Source organism: Pan troglodytes, chromosome 23, assembly GCF_028858775.2.
Source record: "Pan troglodytes isolate AG18354 chromosome 23, NHGRI_mPanTro3-v2.0_pri, whole genome shotgun sequence".
NCBI lineage: Eukaryota > Metazoa > Chordata > Mammalia > Primates > Hominidae > Pan > Pan troglodytes.
Genome location: NC_086016.1, coordinates 28,625,002 through 28,647,667, shown reverse-complemented (window position 1 = coordinate 28,647,667; position 22,666 = coordinate 28,625,002). Strand labels below are relative to the sequence as shown.

Genomic DNA, 22,666 nt, shown 5'->3' with positions numbered 1-22,666 from the left:
GTAATTTTTGGAAAAGAGTGCAGGAGAGTAGAGTAAACGATGCCAGGGTTCCTTCCGACTCTGAAATTCCGTGATACACTGAGCTGTCTTTCTCTTGTGGAAGTTTGAAAGCCATTTGATAAAGTTCTCTTCATTTTTTAGAAACTTGCCCCGCTCTGGAATTCTGCATGTTCAGGTTACTTTTGGACTGTCAAGATGACAGTTCCTTAATTTGGGTTCCATTATTACCACAGCAACTGGTTTATTTGTATAGCTGTCCACACCTAGAGCATTTTCACCCTATCATTTCATTTTATCTTCCGTGAAGCTTGTGGTGTGTTTCCCTTAACTGTTCGAGAAACTAAAGCCCTTACTCTGAAGTCTCTGTAAGCCTCCCTCTTTGATTTTGAAGCATGATTGTCACCCTCACAGAAAGCTCTTTTGAAATATACCATTCGTTTAATCCTGCTGGGTCACATGCTCTCTCACGAGTTTCTGAAATATCTATTCCTTGTGTTTATTTCAGAGCCAAGGCACTGATGTTTGAACTGGAAACTTCAAAACTTTTAATAAGAGTCTTCAGGATGGGTTTGAACTAGACAAGCTAGAAATTTCTTTAGAACACCAGCTCTAGCATACATCTCCCACTTTTGGCTTTCCTGGACAGGAGCTTGAAGAGGTGGTTCTGCAGACAGCCACAGTGATACTCAGGAAACCAGAGGAATGGATTTGACTTTTCTACTAGGATTCTCTGTTATAGTTTCTCCCTGAGTTGTAAGAGGCATGGAAATATACATGAAACTGAAGAACCTGCAAGGAAGGGAAGTGGAACTTTCCATGCTGAGTGAAAACTAACCAAGTGGCGGTTGTGACTGAAAACACTGAAACCCACCACGTCCAGATTCACTGGATTGGGGGATAGAGGAACGGTCACAGCTAGGGAGAAAGCAGTGATACCGGAAAAGAAAAGCTAAATGAAGAGAATGAGGATGACTGCACAGTAGATGGCCACCTCTACCTCCACAGAGACAAAGTCAGCCTCGTGGTGAGTAGCAAGGCCTGCCATGGCATAGCTTTTGCTGGGCTGTTGGTTAGAGTTTTGGGGTTAATTGAAAATCCCCAGCCAGATTGTGTTAATTTTATTAACATGACAATAAAAATGCCATTTTCCTCAGAGCAGCTGAATCAAGCACGTGAGCCATCGCTCTCCAAAGCTAACGTGTTGGAACCTTGCAAGCCTCTCCCAATGTTTGAATGAGTCTGGCATTGCTGGGAGATTGTAGAAAAGATAGCCACAGCCTGATCATGCAGCCAGCTTTGATGATAATGTGAATATTGTAGTCTTCAATTTGCAGAGATGAGGTATGGTTGCATTTGAGAATTACACCATGAGGAGAGGTTTGGCCAGACTGGGTATCAAAGGGTATTACTCAATGTCTGTCTGAAACCCAGTTCCCTTCTCAACCCTAAATGCGTTAATCCTTTCCCATAATTAGGTTTAGCAAACATCAGTCATAGAGGAGATGAAGGTGAAAAGCAGGTTTAGCTAGAATTAGCAGGATTTAGTGACTGATTATTTATGTGGAAGTCAAAAAGATGGAGCAGTTCAAAATGACACCCAAGTTTTCTTTTGTGTGCCCGCACAAGCAGGGATGCTTTCATCAAGAGAACGTGGGGACAGGGGAGGATGGGGTGCACATGGAGTTTCTGAGTTGGCTTTGAAACTTTTTTGAGGCTTTTTGATCTGAGCTTACCCTGCAGCCAGTTGTACATCCAGCCTTAGGTATTGGGAAAGTGGACAGTGCCAGAGACCAAGTTGGTGCTTTATTTATTTATTTATTTATTTGTTTGTTTGTTTGTTTTTGAGACAGGGTCTTGCTCTATCCTCCAGGCCAGAGTGCAGTGGCATGATCTCAGGTCACTGTAGCCTCAATCCCCCAGGCTCAAGTGATCCTCCTACCTCAGCATCCCAAGTAACTGGGACCAGAGGCACACCCCACCATGCCTGGCTAATTTTGTCTGTTTTTTGTGGAGATGGGGTTTCACCGTGTTGCCCAGGCTAATCTCAAACTCCTAAGCTCAAGCAGTCCTCCTACCTAGGCCTCTCAAAGTGCTGGGATTATAGGTGTGAGCCACTGTGCCCAGCCAAGTTGGTGCTTTTTCATCAGGAAGGCAGGGTGGGAGCCATGGAGGGAGGCTTCAGAGAGGGCATAGATCCAGGGAAGAGAGCAGATGACACATTGGTCCCATTGCTTCTTTATGCTATAGCCTCATAAATGTGTTCTCAGAGACTTAGAAGTAAAACAGGTCCAGCCAGGCTCAGTAGCTCACACCTGTAATTCCAGCACTTTGGGAGGCCAGGGCAGGATTATTTGAGTCCAGGAATTTGAGACCAGCCTGGGCAATATAGTGAGACTCGTTTCTATAAAAAATTTAAAAAAAAATAGCCGAGCATGATGGCACACTCCTGTAGTCCCATCTACTTGGGAGGCTGAGGCGGGAGGATGGCTTGAGCCTGGGAGATTGAGTTTGCACTAAACCGCAATCGCACCACTGCACTCCAGCCTACAGGGCTACAAAGTGAGACCCTGTAAAAACAAAACAAAATTGAGGCCTGGCCTTTGAGGTGTTTGTTTTGTGGTCTTAAAGAGGTAATCAGATAATAACATTATGTAATATAGTTATACTGCAGTGTAGTCTGTAAGAGTCTTTGAGGAAGAACAGAGGGTCATGGAAATTCAGAACAAAGAGATATCTCTGGGCCGAGGGAATCAGGAGACGGTTAATGAGGAAGTGTGCTTGAATGATACTTGGTGAGGTTTGGCATGGTAGAGAGGAGTTCAGAGTTTCTCTGTAAATTCTCATAGGCCCCTGTTTTTTCCCTGTTACGAACTTATGGACTCACTATCCTGCATTGAAACTGCGTGTTTGCTCAGCAACCGCGGAGCACACTGTGGGCCCTCAGTAAATGTTTAAGTGAATGCATGAATTCCTGGTAGAAGGGCTGTTTCTGGAAATCTTTGTGCTCAGCACTTATGAGGAGTGCATCTAATACATCCCTAACTTATTTTGTTATCAGAGCCTTAAAAGACAGCGTATCAGACCATGTGGTTGTATAGTTAAGGTTCAGTGTTTCAAATAAGAGCAGTCATTGTGGGCGCCTCGTTTTTTTTTCTAGCTACTTGTGTCTTCTCCGGCAGATGGTCTAACGGCTGGATAGAGGCATATTTTTAGTTTGAATTTCCTGCGCTTACAGAATGGTTTTATCTAATTTGTAGCTACTGGGGTTCTTTATTCTCTGGGGCCACCTGAAGGCTTTCAAACACAGTAATGAGCCCTCCTTGGGCTGGGAAACAGGAAGCTGTGTTTTAAATGCCGTGATCACTGGATTAAAGGAAACATGGCTCCACTCTGTTCTCTTGCCAGGTGGAATTATTTTTTTCTTTATGATGGTTCCAAGGTAAAGGAAGAAGGCGATCCAACAAGAGCTGGCATTTGTTACTTTTATCCTTCCCAGGTAAGCCACACAGCATTTTATTGTTCAGTGAGGATCCCAGTGCCTCCAAATGGTGACTTTTCAAAAGTATAGGGTTTACATTAGGACAGTTTGGCTAATCCAGACAATGACATTTCTACTGTCTTATTCTTAGTTGTACTGTTTCTTGTTGTTCTGGTCTTAAAATTTCCAGGCAGCTCGGCACTTTCATCGTCTTTAGCTTTCTATTTCCATCATGATTTTTGTCCGCCTCCCTCTACCCCCAATTTTTTGATCAGCTTGGTTTTTAAAAGTTATTATTCTGCTGGGCACAGTAGTTTATGCCTGCAGTCCCAGCTCTTTGGCAGGCTGAGGTGGATGGATCACCTGAGGTCAGGAGTTTGAGACCAGCCTGGCCAGCATGATGAAACCCTGTCTCTACTAAAAATCCCAAAATTAGCTGGGCGTGATGGCACGCTCCTGTAATCCCAGCTACTTGGGAGGCTGAGGCACGAGAATCGCTTGAATCCAGGAGGCAGAGGTTGCAGTGAGCAGAGACTGCGCCATTGCACACCAGCCTGGGCAATAAGAGCGAAACTCCATCTCAAAAAAAATAAATAAATAAGTTTGTATTCAAACATATACAAAAACAGAGAGGCAAGTATCATGAACCCTCATATGCCATCAGTAGCTTCAACAATTATCAATACTTTGCCGATTTTTTTTTTTTTTTTTTTTTTGTGATGGAGGCTCACTCTGTCACCCAGGGTGGAGTGCAGTGGTGTGATCTCTGCTCACTGCATGCTCCACCTCCCGGGTTCATGCCATTCTCCTGCCTCAACCTCCCGAGTAGTTGGGACTACAGTCGCCCGCTACCACGCCCGGCTAATTTTTGTATTTTTAGTAGGGACGGGGTTTTACCATGTTAGCCAGGATGGTCTCGATCTCCTGACCTCATGATCCACCAGCCGCAGCCTCCCAAAGTGCAGGGATTACAGGCGTGAGCCACCACGCCCGGCAATACTTTGCCAATTTTATGTGACCTATCTGAACCTCTTCTTCTCTCTCTTTTTTTTTTCCTGGAGCAAATTCTAGATGTTGCGTCATCTCACCAGTATCAAGCAACATCTCTAACTGAAAAGGGCATTATTTTGAACATTACCACACCTAACGAAAGTTACAGTAATTAGTAACAGTAATTCCTTAATATTACCTGATACCCAGACTGTATTCAAATTTTGCCTTATTGTCTTGGATATTACTTATTCTGCTCTTCCTTCCTTCCATGCACCCATACTTCCATCCTTCCATTTCTTTTTCTTTTTCCTAATAAGGATCCAAACAGCATCCACATATTCTATTCGGTTATTTTGTATTTTAAGTCCTTTTAATAACAGTCCTCACCCAGCCACTCATCTTTTTCCCCCTCCTCTATGCCATTGAATTATTGAAGAAACCAGGTCATACGCTCTAGATTTGGCTGATTTGTTCCTCATGGTGGTGTCATTTAATGTCTCCTATCCACTGTATTTCCTTTACATTAGTAGTAAGATCTAGAGTCTTGGTTAGGTTCAAGCTCAGTTTTCTAGGTAAGAATTCTTCATGGGTGGTGTGTGCATTTCCTGTGTATCCTATACTGTCTGGCTGTCCTGTGCGTTAGTTAAGGCTAAGGTTGATTAGGAGATTCTGTACATTCCCTCCTGTGACTGTGCTCTTGACATGGATAGTTGGGGTTAATCTGCATCCCTCTGGCCACTCTGTATGGGGGATTTGAGTAGGAGTGAAAGGCTCATGCTTCTGCTAAGCATATGCCTATAATCCTAGCAACAGAAATGCGGTTCTGTGCAGTCATCTCATGTGTTCCTGCTGGGTGTTCTCTTAGGGTTCAGTCATCTCAGGTAGGGGTTGGCAAACTTTGTAAAGGGCCAGAAAGTAAATATTTTAGGCTTTGCAAGGCACATAAGGTTTCAATCACATGTTCTTTGTTGTAACCTTTAAAAAGTATAAGAACCATTCTTAGCTTACAGGCCATAGGAAAACGGGTAACAGACTGGATTTGGCTTGCAGGCTTTAGTATGCTGTAAGAAATGACTTAAGAGTTCAAGAATTTCAGCTTCCTATCTGGAATGTGCTCCTTTCCCACAGACCCTGCTAGACCAACAGGAGTTGCTTTGTGGACAGATTGCTGGAGTTGTCCGCTGTGTTTCTGACATTTCTGACTCTCCTCCTACTCTTGTTCGTCTGAGAAAACTGAAGTTTGCTATAAAAGTTGATGGAGATTACCTTTGGGTAAGTTGAATGGCAGAATCAGTGCTGAAGTGTTGCAATGATAAGTTTAGGAAGTTATGTTGTTTCTGAGTCTTGAATTTAGAATTATCTGCCCCCACCAACCTCATCCATGTACTGTGTTTAGTAATCACCCTCGCTTCCTGTCGTACTCTCTGCAGGTTTTCATCATCAAGTGCTTTCCAAAACATTTCTAACATATTCTGCATTGCACACAGCTGGTTTCTCCTTTCCTTTCAAAGACAGGCCAACTTGTGGAAATTCTGTTTACTCTGTGTTGTAAATTGAGTTTTTATCATCATCATTTCTTCTCCATGCTCTCTACACTTACTGGGTAAGTGACCCAGAAAAAACTGATAGATATATGTTAGGTTTTAGAGAACCCATTAAAAAAAAAAAAGAATATTGCTTGAGTCCAGGAGTTCGATATCAGCCTGGGCAACATAGTAAGACCCCCGTCTCTACAAAAAATTTAAAAATTAACCGGGTGTGGTGGCTCATGTCTGTGGTCTTAGCTACTGGGGAGGCTGAGGGGAGGATTGCTTGAGCTTAGGAGTTTCAGGCTGCAGTGAGCCATGATTGCCACTGCACGCTAGCCTAGGCAACAGAGTGACACCCTGTCTTAAAAAAAAAAAAAAAAGAATAAAAATCATTCCTTTACATTCTAATAGTAGCATATAATCTAAAGTGCTGTTTCCCATGGCTACATTTATTTTAAGGCTTCCTGAGGTAAAGGGATGCTTAAGTGTGGGATGCTGTATTCAACTTTGTAGGTATTATTTCCAACATTTTATTATGAAAATTTTAAAAAGTACTGAACAGTTGAATTTTACAGTGAATACTCATATACCTCCTCAATTCTACAATTAGCATTTTATTATAGTTGTTTTATTACCTATCTATTCATTCCTTTATCCTCCCATTAATTCAAATTATTTTTATTTTATTTTATTGAGACAGGGTCTCAATCTGTTGCTCAGGCTGGAGTGCTGAGGTGTGACCTTGGTTTACTGCAACCTCTGCCTCCCAGGCTCAAACGATCCTCCCATCTCAGCCTCCTGAGTTGGTAGGACCACAGGCATGCACCACCATGCCCGGCTAATTTTTTAAACTTTTTCTAGAGGCAGGGTTTCACCATGTTGCTCAGGCTGGTCTTGAACTCCTTAGCTCAAGGAATCCTCCCGCCTTGGCCTCCCAAAGTGCTGGGATTACAGGCGCGAGACACTGTAACCCAGCCCCAAATTATTTTGTTACAGTTTTCAAAGTTGCACACATTAGTGTACTCTCCACACAGATACTCTATCATGCATATCATCAACTAAAATTTAATGTTTGGGGCTGAGCGCTGTGGCTCAGGCCTGTAATCCCAGCACTTTGGGAGGTCAAGACAGTCGGATCACCTGAGGTCAGTTCAAGACCAGCCTGACCAACATGGAGAAACCCTGTCTGTACTAAAAATACAAAATTAGCCAGGTGTGGTGGCACATGCCTGTAATCCAGCTACTCGGGAGGCTGAGGCAGGAGACTCTCTTGAACCTGGGAGGCAGAGGTTACAGTGAGCTGAGATCGCGCCGTTGCACTCCAGCCTGGGCAACAAAAGCGAAACTCCATCTCAAAAAAAAAAAAAAAAAAAAGAAATTTAATGCTTGTTTGTGGTTACATGCTTTACAGGCGTCTGTCTTGCCACTTAACACTTGTGAAATTCGTTCATGTTGTTGCATCTATCAGCGTTCGTTCCATTTTATTATCAAACAGTATTCCGTTGTCTGAATATATCACAATCTGTTCTTCTTTTGATGGACATCTGAACTGTGTCCAGTTGGGGATATTAAGGATAAGGCTTCTGGGAACATTCCTATACAAGTATTTTGGTGAACACATGTTTTCATCTCTCCTGGGTAAATATCCAGTCCTGGAATTACTGGGTCATAGAGTAGGTGTATGTTGGATTTTATAGGAAACGGTTAGACCTTTTCCTTCAGTGGTTGTACCATTTTACATTCCTACCAAGAATGTATGAGAATTCCAGTTACTCCACATGCTCATCAGCATTGAGATTGACAGTCTGTTCATCTTAGCCATTCTGCTGGATGTGCAGTGGTGTGTTATTGTGGTTTTAGTCTTCACTTTCCTGATGACTAATGATAGTGAGGCCTTTTCATGTGCTTAATGACCACTTGAATATCTTCCTTTGTGAAGTGTCCATTCAAAGCCCTGCCCATTTTTTAAATTGGGTTTTATTTTTTTAATTAAATTGTAGTTCTTTTTATATCCTAGATACCAGTTCTTTGTCAGATACATCTTTTTGAAATAATTTCTCCCAGTTTGTGGCATGCCTATTAATTTTCTTGTTGTCTTTTGATGAGCAGAAGTTTTTCATTTTAATGAAGTCTAACTTATCAATTTTATCTTTTTATGGTTATTGCTTTCTGTGTCTTGCCTGATTAAAAAACCACTGCCTACTCCATTGGAGGAGATAGTCTCCCTTTTTTATTTTTTGTAAGAATTTGATAGTTTTAGCTTTTAAATTTAGATCTGTAATCCACTTTGGGTTAATATTTGTGAATGGTGTGAATAGAGGTCAAGGATCTTTTTTTTTTTTTCCACCTGGATAACCAGTTCTTCCAGCATCATTGTTGAAAACATTTTCCTTTCCCTATTGGGTTTCCCTTTGGTTCCTTTGCCAAAGATCAGATGACCATTTAAGCATGGGTCTATTTCTGGACTCTTTTCGGCTTTTCCACAGATCTGTTTGAAGATTCTGTGTGAGTACCACACTGTCTTGATTTCTATAGCTTTATAGTAAGTCTTGAAACCAGATAGTATAAGTCCTCCAACCTTATTCTTTCTCAAGATAGCTTTGGATATTTCAGGTTCTTTGTGTTTTCATTGTACAATCAGTTTGTTGGTTTCTGAAGAAAAGCTGGTGGGATTATGATTGGAATTGCATTCAGTCTGTTCATCAATTGGAAGAATTGAACACTTCTTACATGCCAGACTGTTGTAAGCTCTTGGATTACATCTGGGAACAAAGCAAAGATCCTTGTGCTACTGTAGCTTACATTCAGAGGGAATTTTTGTTTATTTGTTTTCTGTCAGGGTTTATTAGTTTAAGTATCTGATGATTCCCTTAGGACAGATTCCTAGAGGTAGAATTACTACATCAAGTAATAGGAACTTTTTCAGGCTCTTTAAACATATGACCAGATAACTTTCTAACTCAGCAAGTACTTTTTTTTTTTGAGACGTTGTCTCGCTCTGTTGCCAGGCTGGAGTGCAGTAGCGCAATCTCGGCTCGCTGCAACCTCTGCCTCCCAGGTTCAAGCGATTCTCCTGCCTCAGCCTCCTGAGTAGCCGGGACTACAGGCGCACACCACCACGCCCAGTATTTTTAGTAGAGACGGGGTTTCACCATGTTGGTCAGGATGGTCTCGATCTCTTGACCTCATGATCCACTCAAAGTGCTGGGATTACAGGCATGAGCCACCGTGCCCGGCCAAGTATTTATCTTCTGTGGAACTAACCACTACGCTCAGCATTTTGGAGATCTAGGACTGGGAAGATTGCGGTCAGTTCTTGCTCTTAAAGCACTCTATCCAGCTGGAGAAACATGATGGCCATTCATGAAGGAGTTTGAGTCCAGTCCATTGTTTGTAACGGAATCCAGATTAAACATCTACTGTCCAAATAACAGTCCTAACAGTGCAAGGGTCAGAAAAAAGGTCAGCATTATTGGCTCGAGGTAATAGAACAGACCTCATGGAGATACTGAAATCGGTGGTGGGCACTGAAGGTTATGAGTAAGTTCTGGGGAAATGAACAATAAGGAAGAGGACATTTGAGATTGGAAAACATGAATTGAGGTACAGAACTTACTTGTCCGTGGAGATTAACTTGGCCAGAATGAAGGGTGTGGACTCAGGGACAATAGAAGATCAATTTCGATGGGCCGGTGAAGTCAGGTAATTGAGAGCCCTGGATGCCAGGATTCTGGGCTTGGACTCAAAGAGAAGGAAGATGCTTGTCTTCCTGGTTTCTCTCTTTACAGGTGCTGGGCTGTGCTGTGGAGCTCCCTGATGTCAGCTGCAAGCGGTTTCTGGATCAGCTAATTGGATTCTTTAATTTTTACAATGGACCTGTTTCCCTAGCTTATGAGGTACAAGTATGGGGTTGAGGAGTCTTACATTGGGCCTCTTTGTAAAAACCGGTATTGCCAGAATGCAGCACTTACTCTGGGGTCTTGTATACTTCATATAAACACATTGTGTCTGGGGACAAGGTCAGGAGCTCTTGGAGCCCCCTCATGCCTTTGGGCCTAGTGGCATAGGTCACATTTATTCCAAATGTTTATCCCCATCTCCTCCCTGGGATGTTTAAAAAGCGCAGGCCCTGCTTGCCACCCCCACGTGGCAGGCGCCGTGGATCTGTGTTGGGATAGGTTTAAAACAGGTCCTCCCTTCCGGTCAGTTTCCTGTGTGAGGAACAATTTTTGAGGTAGTTGGGACTCTGGCCAAAGAATCTGTCCCTCAAAATCTCAGATATTGACCTGAGGCTCTTTCTGTTTTAGAACTGTTCTCAGGAAGAACTGAGCACGGAGTGGGACACCTTCATCGAGCAAATTCTGAAAAACACCAGTGATCTGCATAAGATTTTCAATTCCCTCTGGAACTTGGACCAAACTAAAGTAACATTTTCATCCTCCTTATTCATTTTATATGTAAGACTAGGGCTTCTGGATACTTTTTTAATATTCCTGAAGTGAACTGTATCTGGAAAAGTGAGTAGAATGTCACTTCTCAGGCAGGGCCATGACACGGCAGGTCACCTCTCAGCCTCATTTCCCTTATCCAAAGAATGGTGTCAGCATACCTGCCTTCTAGAGCTGTTTTGATGATCAAGTGAAGCAGTACCTCAAATGACACCAAGTAAATGCTCAGTAAAGGGAATTAGTATTTTGTTCATGCCTCAGAAGTGTTGAACTCAGTAATCTGAAGGCCGCCTCTCTTGATATTCATATCATATGATCTAGTTATTCTCAGCATCAAAAATGCCCAGCATGAACATTTCAAAAACAAGGTTGCTGTCTTTGAGAGAGAATGGTTGGGAACTGTTTTTGTATCTCTGAGCCGCTCCGTTTGCGGTTGGCACTCAGTGAAACCTAGGCTGCTTGTGTGGCTGGCCTGACCACCTGTGCTGCCCCATTAAGAGCCAGCTACCTGAGCCCTGACTCACAGCCCTCTCCTGTGTCTCACTGCGATAGTAAATAATGTCCCTGTAGCAGGGGTGTAGCACTGTGACTCAGCCTTCACAGAGCATGACTCCACCAGACATGGGGAAGGGTTTTCCCTGCTCCAGTCTGGAAAACTTCCTGTAGCTGGCCCCAGAGCTTTATAGAATGGCTGGCTGGGATGGCACAGTCTTGAGGCTATGAAGAATAAACTTCTTAATGTGTCAGCAGCTCTGGAGGCTCCATTAACACTAGTTGTAACAGCTGGTGGATACTTGCTGGTTCTAGCTGGCAGGTGGAAGTCTGAGGAGGCTGCTGGTTATTGCTGGCTCTTCCTGACCAGGTCCAGATGCTTTTCTTGTATTTTTAGGGACTTCTAGGCCCCTGACTCCATACAAGGAATGTGGAACTGAGGCATATTTCCCCGAGTGAAAGAGCATGATGTTTTCATTTTATGTGATGGAATAGAGTCATGGAACCTGGTCAGACATCAAGCTACCTGTATCACCATGGGGATTGTGCTTCAGAAGGAAAGTGGAGGATAGGGTAGGTGGGTTTCACCTGGTACCATGACATGTATTTATAGGATACACCCTCCTCTTCTGCTGCCGTGAGGTCTTAGCATTGTCAGGGTAGATAGTCAGTCTCCCAGGCCATCTACTTTGACCCCTTTGAATAGCCATATGCCATATTTGCTGCACCTTCTAGCTTCTGGACAGGCCTCCTTGTTCTAAGAATTTGGCATTTAGTGGTGTCAGCAGTTCTGAGTATAGAGAGGTAGAATAGTCCCAAGCCATGGCACAGCTTTCACTGTGTGACACATTCTCCTTTTCCAGGCTTTGAGCTACACCCTGTCCAGCTGTTCTGTACAACCCTTTCCCCTTTTCTCCCTTCCTGATTGTGAGCATGCTGATGGGTGGGCATGATGCCTCTTGCCCTGCACAGGTGGAGCCCCTGTTGTTGCTGAAGGCAGCCCGCATTCTGCAGACCTGCCAGCGCTCGCCTCACATTCTCGCTGGCTGCATCCTCTATAAAGGACTGTGAGTAACTCCAGACCCCTTTCTTCCAGCCCCATTCCCTTGCTGCACAACTGACCATCAGCCGCCTCCAGATCACAGTGGGGAGCCCAGTCTCTGGCCAGTTCCAAGTGGGCTGGTTCAGCAAATATCAGGTAGTTTAGATTTGACTTAGTTTAGAAAGACAGGTGTGTGCCTGTCTTTGAGCAAAGCTGAGAAATTGGAAATAGTTGTGTTCAGAAAAGAGTTAAGAATGTCCCTATAATTCTCAGTATGGGGCATGCTGGAATAGTTGTCAGTCTGCAAAATGCTAATGCAGAGTCCTGAGCGTTGCCAGCAGCCAGCACTGTAGTCAAGAGGCATGGAAGGGGCCTGCTGTGACCCTCCTCCTGCTGCCCAGAGACCCTGGTGTGCTTGCCTCAGCTCAGCTCTGCAAAGCAGCCTTACAGGCCCTTATCCAGCTGCCTTCAAGCCTCTTGGCTGGGCCAGTGTCTTGGTTGGCCTCTGAGAATTCACTTCACTTCTTCATGTAGTTGGAGGGCTTCTTGGTGAATCTGAGTGCCCAAGAGCCACTCTAGGTCATCTAAGGCCTCTCTCCTCATGGAGGGTTTGCTGTCACAGCCCAGGGCAGGCAGGGCCATTGCGCTGTGCCCGGAGCTTCCTGAGGAGCAGGCGACTACTGTGCAACTGGAGAAGCACTGAGGCTCTCGCAGGGGCCCTTGGGCCAGACAGGCTCGGCCCCAGATCCTGCCTTCTTTCGCCAGCCATGCGGCCTTGGGCAAGTTGCTTAGCCTCAATTTTCTGTTCTGGGAAATAGACATCCCTTGTGAAGAATGAAATGAGATGACAGATGCGGAAGAACCGAGCATGGACCCTGGTGGGCTTTGCACTCTTCTTCCTTGCCCCGGTTCTTATCATGATGGTTCTGAATCAGCTGTGGGATTTCCAAGTTCGTCAGTGACATACCCACCAAAGACAGTATTTTTTTCCCCTTTTCTCATTTTGCATTTCTTAAATGTATATATATATTTTTTTTTTCTTTTTTTTTTTTTGTAGGGACGAGGTCTTGCTATGTTGCCCAGGCTGGTCTCAAACACCTGGCTTCAAGCGATCCTCAGCTTCCCAAACTGCTTGGATTATAGACATAAGCCAGTGCACCCAGCCTGTATTTACATTATACGGCTAATACATGAATACGTTTTCACTGTAAACAAATCAATCAATAGAGGAACACACAGAGCACAATTTAAAAGCCCCCCTTCTTTCTTCACCGTTTTTGTTTGTTTGTTTGTTTTTGAGACACAGTCTTGCTTTGTTGCCCAGGCTGTAGTGCAGTGGCATAAACACAGCTTACTACAGCCTCGACCTCTTGGACTCAAGTGATCCTCCCACCTCGGCCTCCCATGTAGCTGGGACAACAAGCACTTGCTACCACACCTAGCCAAGTTTTTGATTTTTTTTTTTTTTTTTTTTTTTTGTAGAGATGGGGTCTCACTATGTTGCTCATGGAGGTCTCAAACTCCTAAGCTCAAGTTATTCTCCCACCTCAGCCTCCCAAAGTGCTGTGATTGCAGGAGTAAGCCACTGTGCCCAGCCTCTCCCTCACTCTTAACCTGTCCTCACCATTGGCAGTTTGGTGGGCATCTTGCTCTTTCTGTGTGTTTGTCCCCACCGGTACATGTATGCATATATTGCTTTTGTTTATTTTTGCTATCTCCTTAAATAGGATCACATGGTTTCTCAATGCATATAGTGAAGATTTCTTTACCGGTTCATATGGGTCTACCTCATTCTTATGAGGACTGCATACTTTTTGGGATTCTGGCTGTGTTGTGCTTTACTGTCTTGTTGATGAACATTTTGGTGGTTTACTCATTTTTTAATTGTTTTTACCATTCTCCCTGTAATGAATATTCTTACGCATACATCTTGGTACAAGCTGAGTCAAAGGGTTTGGATATTTTAAATGTTGGTAGGAACTGCCAGAGTGCCCTCTGTAAGGGTTTTACCAGTTGAAACTCCCACCAGCCAAGTTCCCAAGATCCTCGTCAACACGGGCTGTTAGGCACCTTTAAAATTTGGAGTGTTTTGGTGATTTCGTCTCATGGTATTCTTGTTCTGTGTGTGACCTCCTAGGATTGTCAGCACCCAACTCCCGCCATCCCTCACCGCCAAGGTCCTGCTTCACCGAACAGCACGTCAGGAGCAGGTATTGTAAAGTCCACCCACCTGGCTGGACAGCATCCCCCAGAGCACCGGTCACCGAGCCTGAGGCTGGAGGGATCAGGAGCAGAGGCCGTGGAGCAGTTGTTTCACTTGGTCTTGTCAGGACCCCAAGTCCTCCAATGTCATTCTCCTCAGTAGTGAAGCCATTGGCGAGGCTGAAAGAAAATGTTTTCTTCCACGAGCTAGGCCTGAATAGTTGTTTTTTCTTCAAACCAAGGAAATCTTGGTTGAATTCGACTTCCCATAAGAATTTGATGTCTCTTTATGTCAAAGAGGTGTTAGACTTTTCAGAGACAGACTGTAAAGGATGTGTCTTTAGAAAGATTTAGGGGGTTGGTCACGGTGGTTCACACCTGTAATCCCAGCACTTTGGGTGGCTGAGGTGGGCAGATCACTTGAGGTCAGGAGTTCAAGACCAGCCTGGCCAACATGATGAAACCCATCTCTATTTAAAATACAAAAATTAGCTGGGTGTGGTGGTGCACACCTGTAAATCCCAGCTACTTGGGAGGCTGAGGCAGGAGAATCGCTTGAACCTGGCAGGCAGAGGTTGAGGTGAGCTGAGATCGCGCCACTGCACTCCAGCCTGGGTAGCAAGAGTGAGACTCTGTCTCAAAAAATAAAAATAAAAAAATAAGGAAAACAAACTCTTCTAAAATACTTCCATTTTATATTTATTTAATTGTTTTTATATTGAAAAAAAAGTCATGCATGCTCATTGAGAATAAAATTGCCCATCTTTGAACTGTACAGGGATAACCACTGCCAGCATCTGGCATATCTCCTTCCAGTCCTTTTTTTGTTTTGTGTATGAAGCTGTGGTTTCCAGTGTATCATGAGGCTCTCTTTTTACATGTATTAGTTGAACAGGCATGTAAAATGCTGGTTGGGCTCTATTCAGCCTCCTCAGCCACTGTGGCTATGGGTGTCAATTCGAGTAGCCTTTCTGGGAAACACTTTGATAATGAGAACGTTAAGGATGCCCTTTATTTTCTTCCTAATAATTTGACTTCTAGGAATATATCTTAAGGAAATAATGTAACTGCTGAAAAAAATTTATACTCAAAACTTGATCACAACAAGCTTTATGAAAGTGGAAAATCAGACAAAACTTGAATGCTTAAGGTAGGAGGTGGCAAATTATGGCCTGTGGGCCACCTGCCTACAAATGAAGTTTTATTTGGCTGCTTTTGAGCTATAATAGCAGAGCCAAGTAGGTGGGACAGAGACCATATGCCCTGCAAAGCCAAAAATATTTACTGTCTTGTCTTTTGCACAGAAAGTTTACTAATTACTGGTCTAAGGTAGGTAAATGATTAATTTACTCATATCACTTAAACCTTCATAAAATTTTAATCAGCCGTTTAAAATGGCCAAAGATGTTTTAGTGGCAGGAATTGCATGTTACTGTTTTAAGCAGAAATATGAAATTTTATATAGTGTGGCCTCAAAAGTATAAAAAATGCATAGGCTTAAGGAAAAAATACCCAATATTAATAGTACTAGCTTGGGGATGAGGGATTGTATGTGATTTTTTTTTCAACGCTCTGTCTAGAGTAAATTGAGGTTAGGCTTAGTAATCTAAAACATGGTTTTTTAAAAAATCACCAAAAAAGGAAGAACACCATATCATTCTAAGATTGAAAGTCATTTTGGCTAGAAGAGCAGTTCTTGTTTGGTTTGGTTTTGTTTTGGTGGGTTCTTTTGGAACCCTCAGATTGAGACGAGAGATGTTTTCATTTTTGAGAAAATCATCAGGTTTTAGGCCCTGATTGTGAACCAGAACAAATGAGAGATCGGGTATAGCATTTTGTTTAAGTCAAATCCTTTATCGTGAGAGTCACAGTACTTCGACATTTTTATTATAATGGAATTTATGTGAATTCTACATCAGGGCTGTGGCAGATGTGACTGTATTCTAGAATATGAGTTCCCCAAAGGTGTAAAAGAGAACAGGAATCCTCAATTTTATTCCCAGAAGGGAGAGAGACTGAGAAAATCAGAATGTAGAGTGTGATGTGAGTTTGGGTGGAGCTGCTGCCTTGCAGCCTGTGTGGGCCCAGGTTCTTGCTTCATCCCAGCCATAGTGGGAGCCAGCAGCTTGGGGGAGCTTCTGTTCCATCTGCTTGGCTTTTAGCATGTGGTTGGGACAAGCTTTCTGGGCCTGGCTAAGTTTTATGAACAGATGGCACAGCAAATTCCTGATGGTTAGGTCAAGAGGAGAATGTGGTGCCCAGCGCCAACTTCTGTGTGTGTTTGTTTTCAGAGACTCCCTACGGGAGGGGATGCCCCGCAGGAACATGGTAAGTAGTGAGGCACATGGTTGCCTCTTGAGAACGGCCGTCTTTTATGCTACCTACCCCTGTACAAGTTATGCGAAGGGCCAAGCCATCTGCATGTTTATTTCCTCTGCTCATAATAGGAAAATGGATGTTATGGAGCTTCAAGAACCGAGTTACCCACCAGAACCCTAATGGTAAAGCTACGATTTTAGACATGCTGTCAAATCCCTGCTTTCAGACCCTCCTTAACTTCATATTGTGAGACTGCTCAGTCAAGTGCCAGGAGATTGTGATTGGGAGAGGGTAAGGCAAACAGCGACTGCCAGAAAGACCTTTTGCAGGATGTGGAGGCGTCCTCAGGAGAGTTATTTCGATTTATTCTGAAGCCTGAGTTGGAGCAGATCCCTTTCTTAGCTTATATCGTCTTCTTGTGAAAGTGCTTTTCAACCTTTCTCTCCCGAACATCTTCCTTCTCCAAAGCTGGGAGTCATGTTGCCTGCAGGGACTCTTTCCTTACTGGGCCCAGGAGTTTGAGGTGCGGTTTGGCAACCTGTGTCCTGGCTGAGGAATGCACTCACAGCACCCCTTTCCGAGCCCGCGTGTGGGTTGGATGCATCACGCCAGTGCAGCTATTGCCCCGCTGCCCTCTCTGGCTCGGGGGAAAGCCCTGTTCATATTGCTTTGCAATTCCAGGAGCGGCATTGCCCCTGAATGTCCAGATTATCCCTGTTTTTGTGACCAAAGAGGAAGCCATTAGTCTCCACGAGTTCCCGGTGGAACAGATGACAAGGTAATGGAGTGCACAGAGAGTTAACCTTACACCACGCCTGAGGGACCCCATCGCGTGATTGGTTAAAAAACAAACCTCTGATACATCCCATCGTTCCTTAATTCCATCTTCCCCATGCCCTGTCTTGTAAAGGAGCATCTGAATCTTGAGTTTGTTAAGAAACAGAGTGGCATAGAGAGATGACATTGGCTTTCACATCCCAGCTCTCTTATACCAGCTATGGGACCTTGGGCAAGTCCATTCCCTGCCTGAGCCTCAGTTTTTTCATCTGAAAAGTAGACACAATAGTATCCCTTTGATGAGTTCATTGTGACACTTGAAAATAGTATATGTACAGCACCTAGTATAGGGCCTGATGCGTAGGAGACCTTCCAAATGTGGGTCAGTCTTATTCAGTGGGCTCTGCCATTTTCAGTAGGTGAGCCTGGTGTCACTACGTAAAGCCCTATTTTTACTCTTGTGATTTAACTCTGGTGGCCTCTTAGGCTCTGTGGTCTCAGGCACCCCCTTGTCCTTGATGCCTGTGCTTTAGTCTTCACTGTGGAAGGGCACTTGCCCTGCAATCTGTCGACGTGCCCCTTCCTCACATCTCTCTTGTTTGCCAGGTCTCTAGCATCTCCAGCAGGACTCCAGGATGGTTCAGCCCAGCACCATCCAAAGGGTGGGACCACATCTGCCCTGAAAGAAAACGCCACTGGCCATGTGGAATCCATGGCCTGGACCACCCCAGATCCCACATCCCCTGACAAAGCTTGTCCAGATGGCAGGAAGGAGAACGGATGCTTGTCTGGCCGTGATCTGGAGAGCATCAGGCCCGCAGGACTGCACAACTCTGCCAGGGGTGAGGTTCTTGGCCTCAGCTCCTCCCTGGGGAAGGAACTAGTCTTTCTCCAAGAAGAACTCGACTTGTCTGAAATCCACATTCCAGAGGCTCAGGAAGTGGAAACGGCCTCAGGTCATTTTGCCTTCCTACATGTGCCTGTTCCAGATGGCAGGGCTCCTTACTGCAAGGCATCTCTCAGCGCCTCCAGCAGCCTGGAACCCACGCCTCCTGAGGACACAGCCGTCAGCAGCCTGCGCCCTCCCTCTGCTCCTGAGATGCTGACCCAGCATGGAGCCCAAGAGCAGCTCGAAGACCATCCTGGCCATAGCAGCCAAGCCACCATTCCCAGAGCAGACCCTCTCCCCAGAAGGACCCGCAGGCCCTTGTTATTGCCTCGCTTAGATCCAGGGCAGAGAGGAAACAAGCTTCCCACGGGGGAACAAGGCCTGGATGAGGATGTTGATGGGGTCTGTGAAAGCCACGCAGCCCCTGGTCTGGAATGCAGTTCAGGCTCAGCAAACTGTCAGGGTGCTGGCCCCTCTGCAGATGGAATCAGCTCCAGGCTGACACCAGCAGAGTCCTGCATGGGGCTCGTGAGGATGAATCTCTACACTCACTGCGTCAAAGGGCTGGTGCTGTCCCTGCTGGCTGAGGAGCCGCTACTGGGAGACAGCGCAGCCATAGAGGAAGTGGTGAGTGTCCTCAGACCTTCTCCTGCCCCTCTGCGGCCTCTGCCGATCTCCTGTGCTTCCCTCACAGCACTGTGCCAACACCCAGGGAAGAGATAAAGGCTCAGCCCTCAGTTGTGTGACCCTGGGCAAGACGTTCTTGTTTAGACGATGGAGGTATTACCTGCCTCTGTGGGTTTTTGTAGGGGGTAAGAGTGAGTCAAGCGCATAGCACTGGTGGTGCATTGGCATCCAACAAGTGTTGGTTCTCTTCTTCCGCTGTTTCTAGTTTTGCAGAGCGCAGGCCTTGGAGAAAGGGAAGGCCTGAGATGGAATCCTGGCCCTTGTCCTCTAGCTGTGTGAACTTGCCCACAGACCTTTGTCCCCTTGAGCCTCGGCTAACTCCTCAGTCACGTAGGGATGGTGGTAGACCTTCCTGTTCCAGATGCAGTGAGATAATGCAGGCAGAGACTGCACGCATACGTGCACAGTCACTGTTGTGCTGCCCCTGCTCATGGCCTCATTTCCTAGCCTGGACAGCTCTAGGTTCCGTGTCAGCTGGAAACTCCTCTGCAGTGTGTCACAGCCTGGGTTGGGAGTTCCCTGGAAACCCAGTGTTTCCCTCCATAGCCCCAGCATCGTACCTGATCTGAAGCTCCTTCCTAGAAGGCTGGGACGTCTGAAATCCTGCCTGGCTCTGGAGGGCTCTTAAACTATTGCAGCCCCTTCCCTGCTTAGAGGCTTAGAGTGGTAAACTGACCTTCCCTGGGGCCCACGCTGGAGATTCGTTGCTATAGTAACAGCCTTGCTTTAGTAGGCAGGGAAAGTGGTAGCAGTAAGAACAGCAGGTTGAAATTGCTGCAGGGCAAATGGTGTCTTGGGGCTTTCCTTGTTTTTATTCTTACATGTGTATTATTCTAAGCTGATCTTACTATCATGCAGGGCTTGTGACCCTCCATAAATGAGCTAGTCACCTTGAAATACAGAAGAAGAGATAAGACTGCACAGCACCTTCCTTGCACAGAGCTCCTAGCAAGAGAATGCTCTCTGGAGCTGTCAGGCTTCTCTGTCCCCTTTCCACAGATGCTGGGTCACTGAGTTACGGCTCATTTGCTTCCTGTATCCCCATTGACCATAGCTAGGAGTGACTATCCATCTCCTTCTTATAACAGTGCAGGGAGTTGTGGCTGCAGTGTTAAACGCCTCATCTCCCTGCCGATGCCTTGGTTTTCATGATCTATTCTGCACAGTGTCGAGCCTTAGAAATGTCATTTTGAAGGGCCCAGTGTTTGAATGCAATAAAGTGGATATAATACCTCTCTTTTTACCTTCCCCCACAAAAAGGAAAAAATAGCCCGGGCTGCTCTTTGAGATGTATTCTGCACCAACTATATGTGAAATACTTCGCATCTCTTGTTTTAGCCAAGCCTTAGTACAGTTCTGGGAAGGAGGCATTGTAACTCCCATTTTACCAGTAAGAAAACAGCCTCATTGAGATGAAAAGACTTCCTGCAAGTGGCAGGTCCAGAATTCTTGCTTGTTTCTGGTTCCCCACCCCAGCCTCTCTGTCCCCCCACTGCCCTGCCCTTGCAGTGATAGCTGGGAAGCTGAAGAAAGGGGGTCAGTGTCCTGCCTTCTGTGGCTCGTGCTCTATGGCCATATCCCCTGGTTTGTCAAGGTCTATCCATGCTGTTACGACATCAGCCTCCATGGGTTTCTGTGGAAAGCAGGGTTTGATGCTGGCTAGGCCCCGGGAAATAGACTGCAGTTTTATGGAAGAGAAAAAGCTAATCTTTTCTTTTCTTTTTTTTTTTTTTTTTTTTTTTTTGAGATGGAGTTTCGCTCTTGTTGCCCAGGCTGGAGTGCAATGCTGTGATCTGAGCTCACTGCAACCTCCGCCTCCCCGGTTCAAGCGGTTCTCCTACCTCAACCTCCTGAGTAGCTGGGATTACAGGCATGTGCCACCAGGCCCGGCTAATTTTGTATTTTTAGTAGAGACGGGGTTTCTCCATGTTGGTCAGGCTGGTCTCGAACTCCTGACCTCAGGTAATCTGCCCGCCTCGGCCTCCCAAAGTGCTGGGATTACAGGCATGATTGCACCCATCCCTGAAAAGCTAATCTTTTCTAGTACGGAGTGACTAACTTTGATCAGCCCACTGGTTTGAGAGTGGGTTTGTTAATCAGACCCAAAGGATTTCTGTTTTATAATCGGGAAGAGGTGTTTGATTGCCTTTGTGTCCCAGACTAGCCTTGAAAATACTTTATCTGATTTCCCTGCAGCCCCTCTGCTACTGTCTAGAAAAACCAAATACCCCCAGTTATGGTGAGCACACCCCTTTTGCAAGGGCTCCTTAATGATGTTACATACTGCCAAGCTGCCCTTGTGTCATTTGGCTGTCTTGTCTTTGGGTGGATCAGCTTCCACAGGGAGTGGGGGTAGGGTGAGGGGCAGCAGGGGTTGGGATGGTGGAAGGAGCCGTGGGTGGAGCAGCCAGGAGGGTTGGGATTGGGGCTGGAATTCCCTCAGAGGGAGCGGAATAGGCTCACACCAGGGGGCAGCATAGAGCCGCTGATAGTCCATTACTCAAACCCCAAGATAATCTCATTGACCTTCAAACAGTGATCAGATTAATTATTTATCACTACAATAGGACATGGAGCTTCTGTGTACAGTACATGAGGCTTGAAGTTAGTGTGAGAGTGTTGCCATAAAACATTTTATGAAAAAACACCTTCCCCCAACTGGGAAACCGGTATCTCTAAGTGAATGTGTGTTCCATGCATTGCTCCTGCTGCACGCTGTGTCACACACTGACATTTGTGCCACTTGCTTTCGTGTGCACTAGAAGTCAGAGAACCCGGGAATTAGCCTCAGCTCTGTGTTGCCTAGGGCTGTTGTGAGGATCACATTATGTAGCAGTATATATCGGTGGCTGGCAAACGTTTTATGTAAAGGACCAGAAAGCAAATATTTTCAGCTTTGCACAGCTTTTCAGCTCTGCTGTTGTAGTACAAAAACAGCCATAGACAGTATATAAATGGTATGACTGTATTCCAGTAATTATTTATGGACATGGAATTGGAACTTCATATAATTTGCACATGTTACAATATTATTCTTTTGACTTTTTTCCCCAACCAAGTAAAAAAATATAAAAACCATTCTTAGGTCTCAGGCTGTACAAAGATAGGCAACAGGCTGGATTTAGTTTATAGGCTAGAGTTTGCTGACCCCTGGTATGTATGAAAGCACTTGGTTATCAGTGAAAATTATCCACATGTCATCTGACATAGCATCTTGTGATTAACTGTGTTTTTATGGTTAAGTGATCCTATCTTGAGTGCAAGTTAGGCAGAAGATTTTGGAAGCAAAGCTCTGTGCCTGTGGGGAAACAGTTTTTGGCATGGCTCACTCTCTGTTCTTAGTGTTTCTTCCTCTGGACACCAGCTCAGCATGGAAGGGATGACTGTTAGCAGGTTCTTGAGGTCCAAAAACTTTCAGTGAGGCTGTGGTTTGACTTCAGGTGAATGCTTATGTGTGCCCGTGCGCGTGTCGGCACATGCACACACATCTGTTCAAATAAGAGGCTCAGTGTTAAACGCAGTGTTGGTCAGGCTCTCTCAGTGATCTGAACATGAGATATTATGATTGTCTTTCCTGAGCACATACCTTTTTACATAGCTCTGCACCCTTGGTTTAAACCAAATAGCTCATAAATTGGCAGTGCTTGGCATTGGATGTGTTCATTTATTCATTCATTTAGTGGATTCATTTATTGAGCACCTACTAGGAGTCAGACACTCTACTAAGCATTGAGGATACAAAACTGAGCGCATAGAAAATAACTTCGTATGTCACACCTATTGACTTGAAATATCATTTCTGAGACTTTC

At 45.1% G+C, this 22,666-nt stretch overlaps 1 protein-coding gene across 46 annotated transcripts in view; it reads left to right on the top strand.

Annotated features, from left to right (window-relative positions):
* The window catches only part of HPS4 (HPS4 biogenesis of lysosomal organelles complex 3 subunit 2), a 32,348-nt gene that overhangs the window by 1,118 nt on the left and 8,564 nt on the right, over positions 1-22,666 (top strand). For 12 of the 46 annotated variants that reach the window (XR_008541687.2, XR_010156167.1, XR_008541688.2 and 9 more), the window contains exons 2-12: positions 506-1,024; positions 3,406-3,496; positions 5,600-5,743; positions 9,789-9,896; positions 10,308-10,424; positions 11,913-12,007; positions 14,120-14,192; positions 16,476-16,512; positions 16,632-16,685; positions 17,185-17,281; positions 17,887-18,796. Coding sequence is in view for 28 of the 46 variants with exons in the window: in XM_009438059.5 (XP_009436334.3) it covers positions 984-1,024; positions 3,406-3,496; positions 5,600-5,743; positions 9,789-9,896; positions 10,308-10,424; positions 11,913-12,007; positions 14,120-14,192; positions 16,476-16,512; positions 16,632-16,685; positions 17,185-17,281; positions 17,887-18,796 (1,767 nt within the window). In the remaining 18 variants the exon portion in view is untranslated. Of the gene's footprint in view, positions 1-505; positions 1,025-1,154; positions 1,342-3,405; positions 3,497-5,599; positions 5,744-9,788; positions 9,897-10,307; positions 10,425-11,912; positions 12,008-14,119; positions 14,193-16,475; positions 16,513-16,631; positions 16,686-17,184; positions 17,282-17,886; positions 18,797-22,666 lie in introns of all 46 variants that reach the window. The other 34 variants (XR_010156162.1, XR_010156163.1, XR_010156171.1 and 31 more) reach the window with 6 other exon arrangements.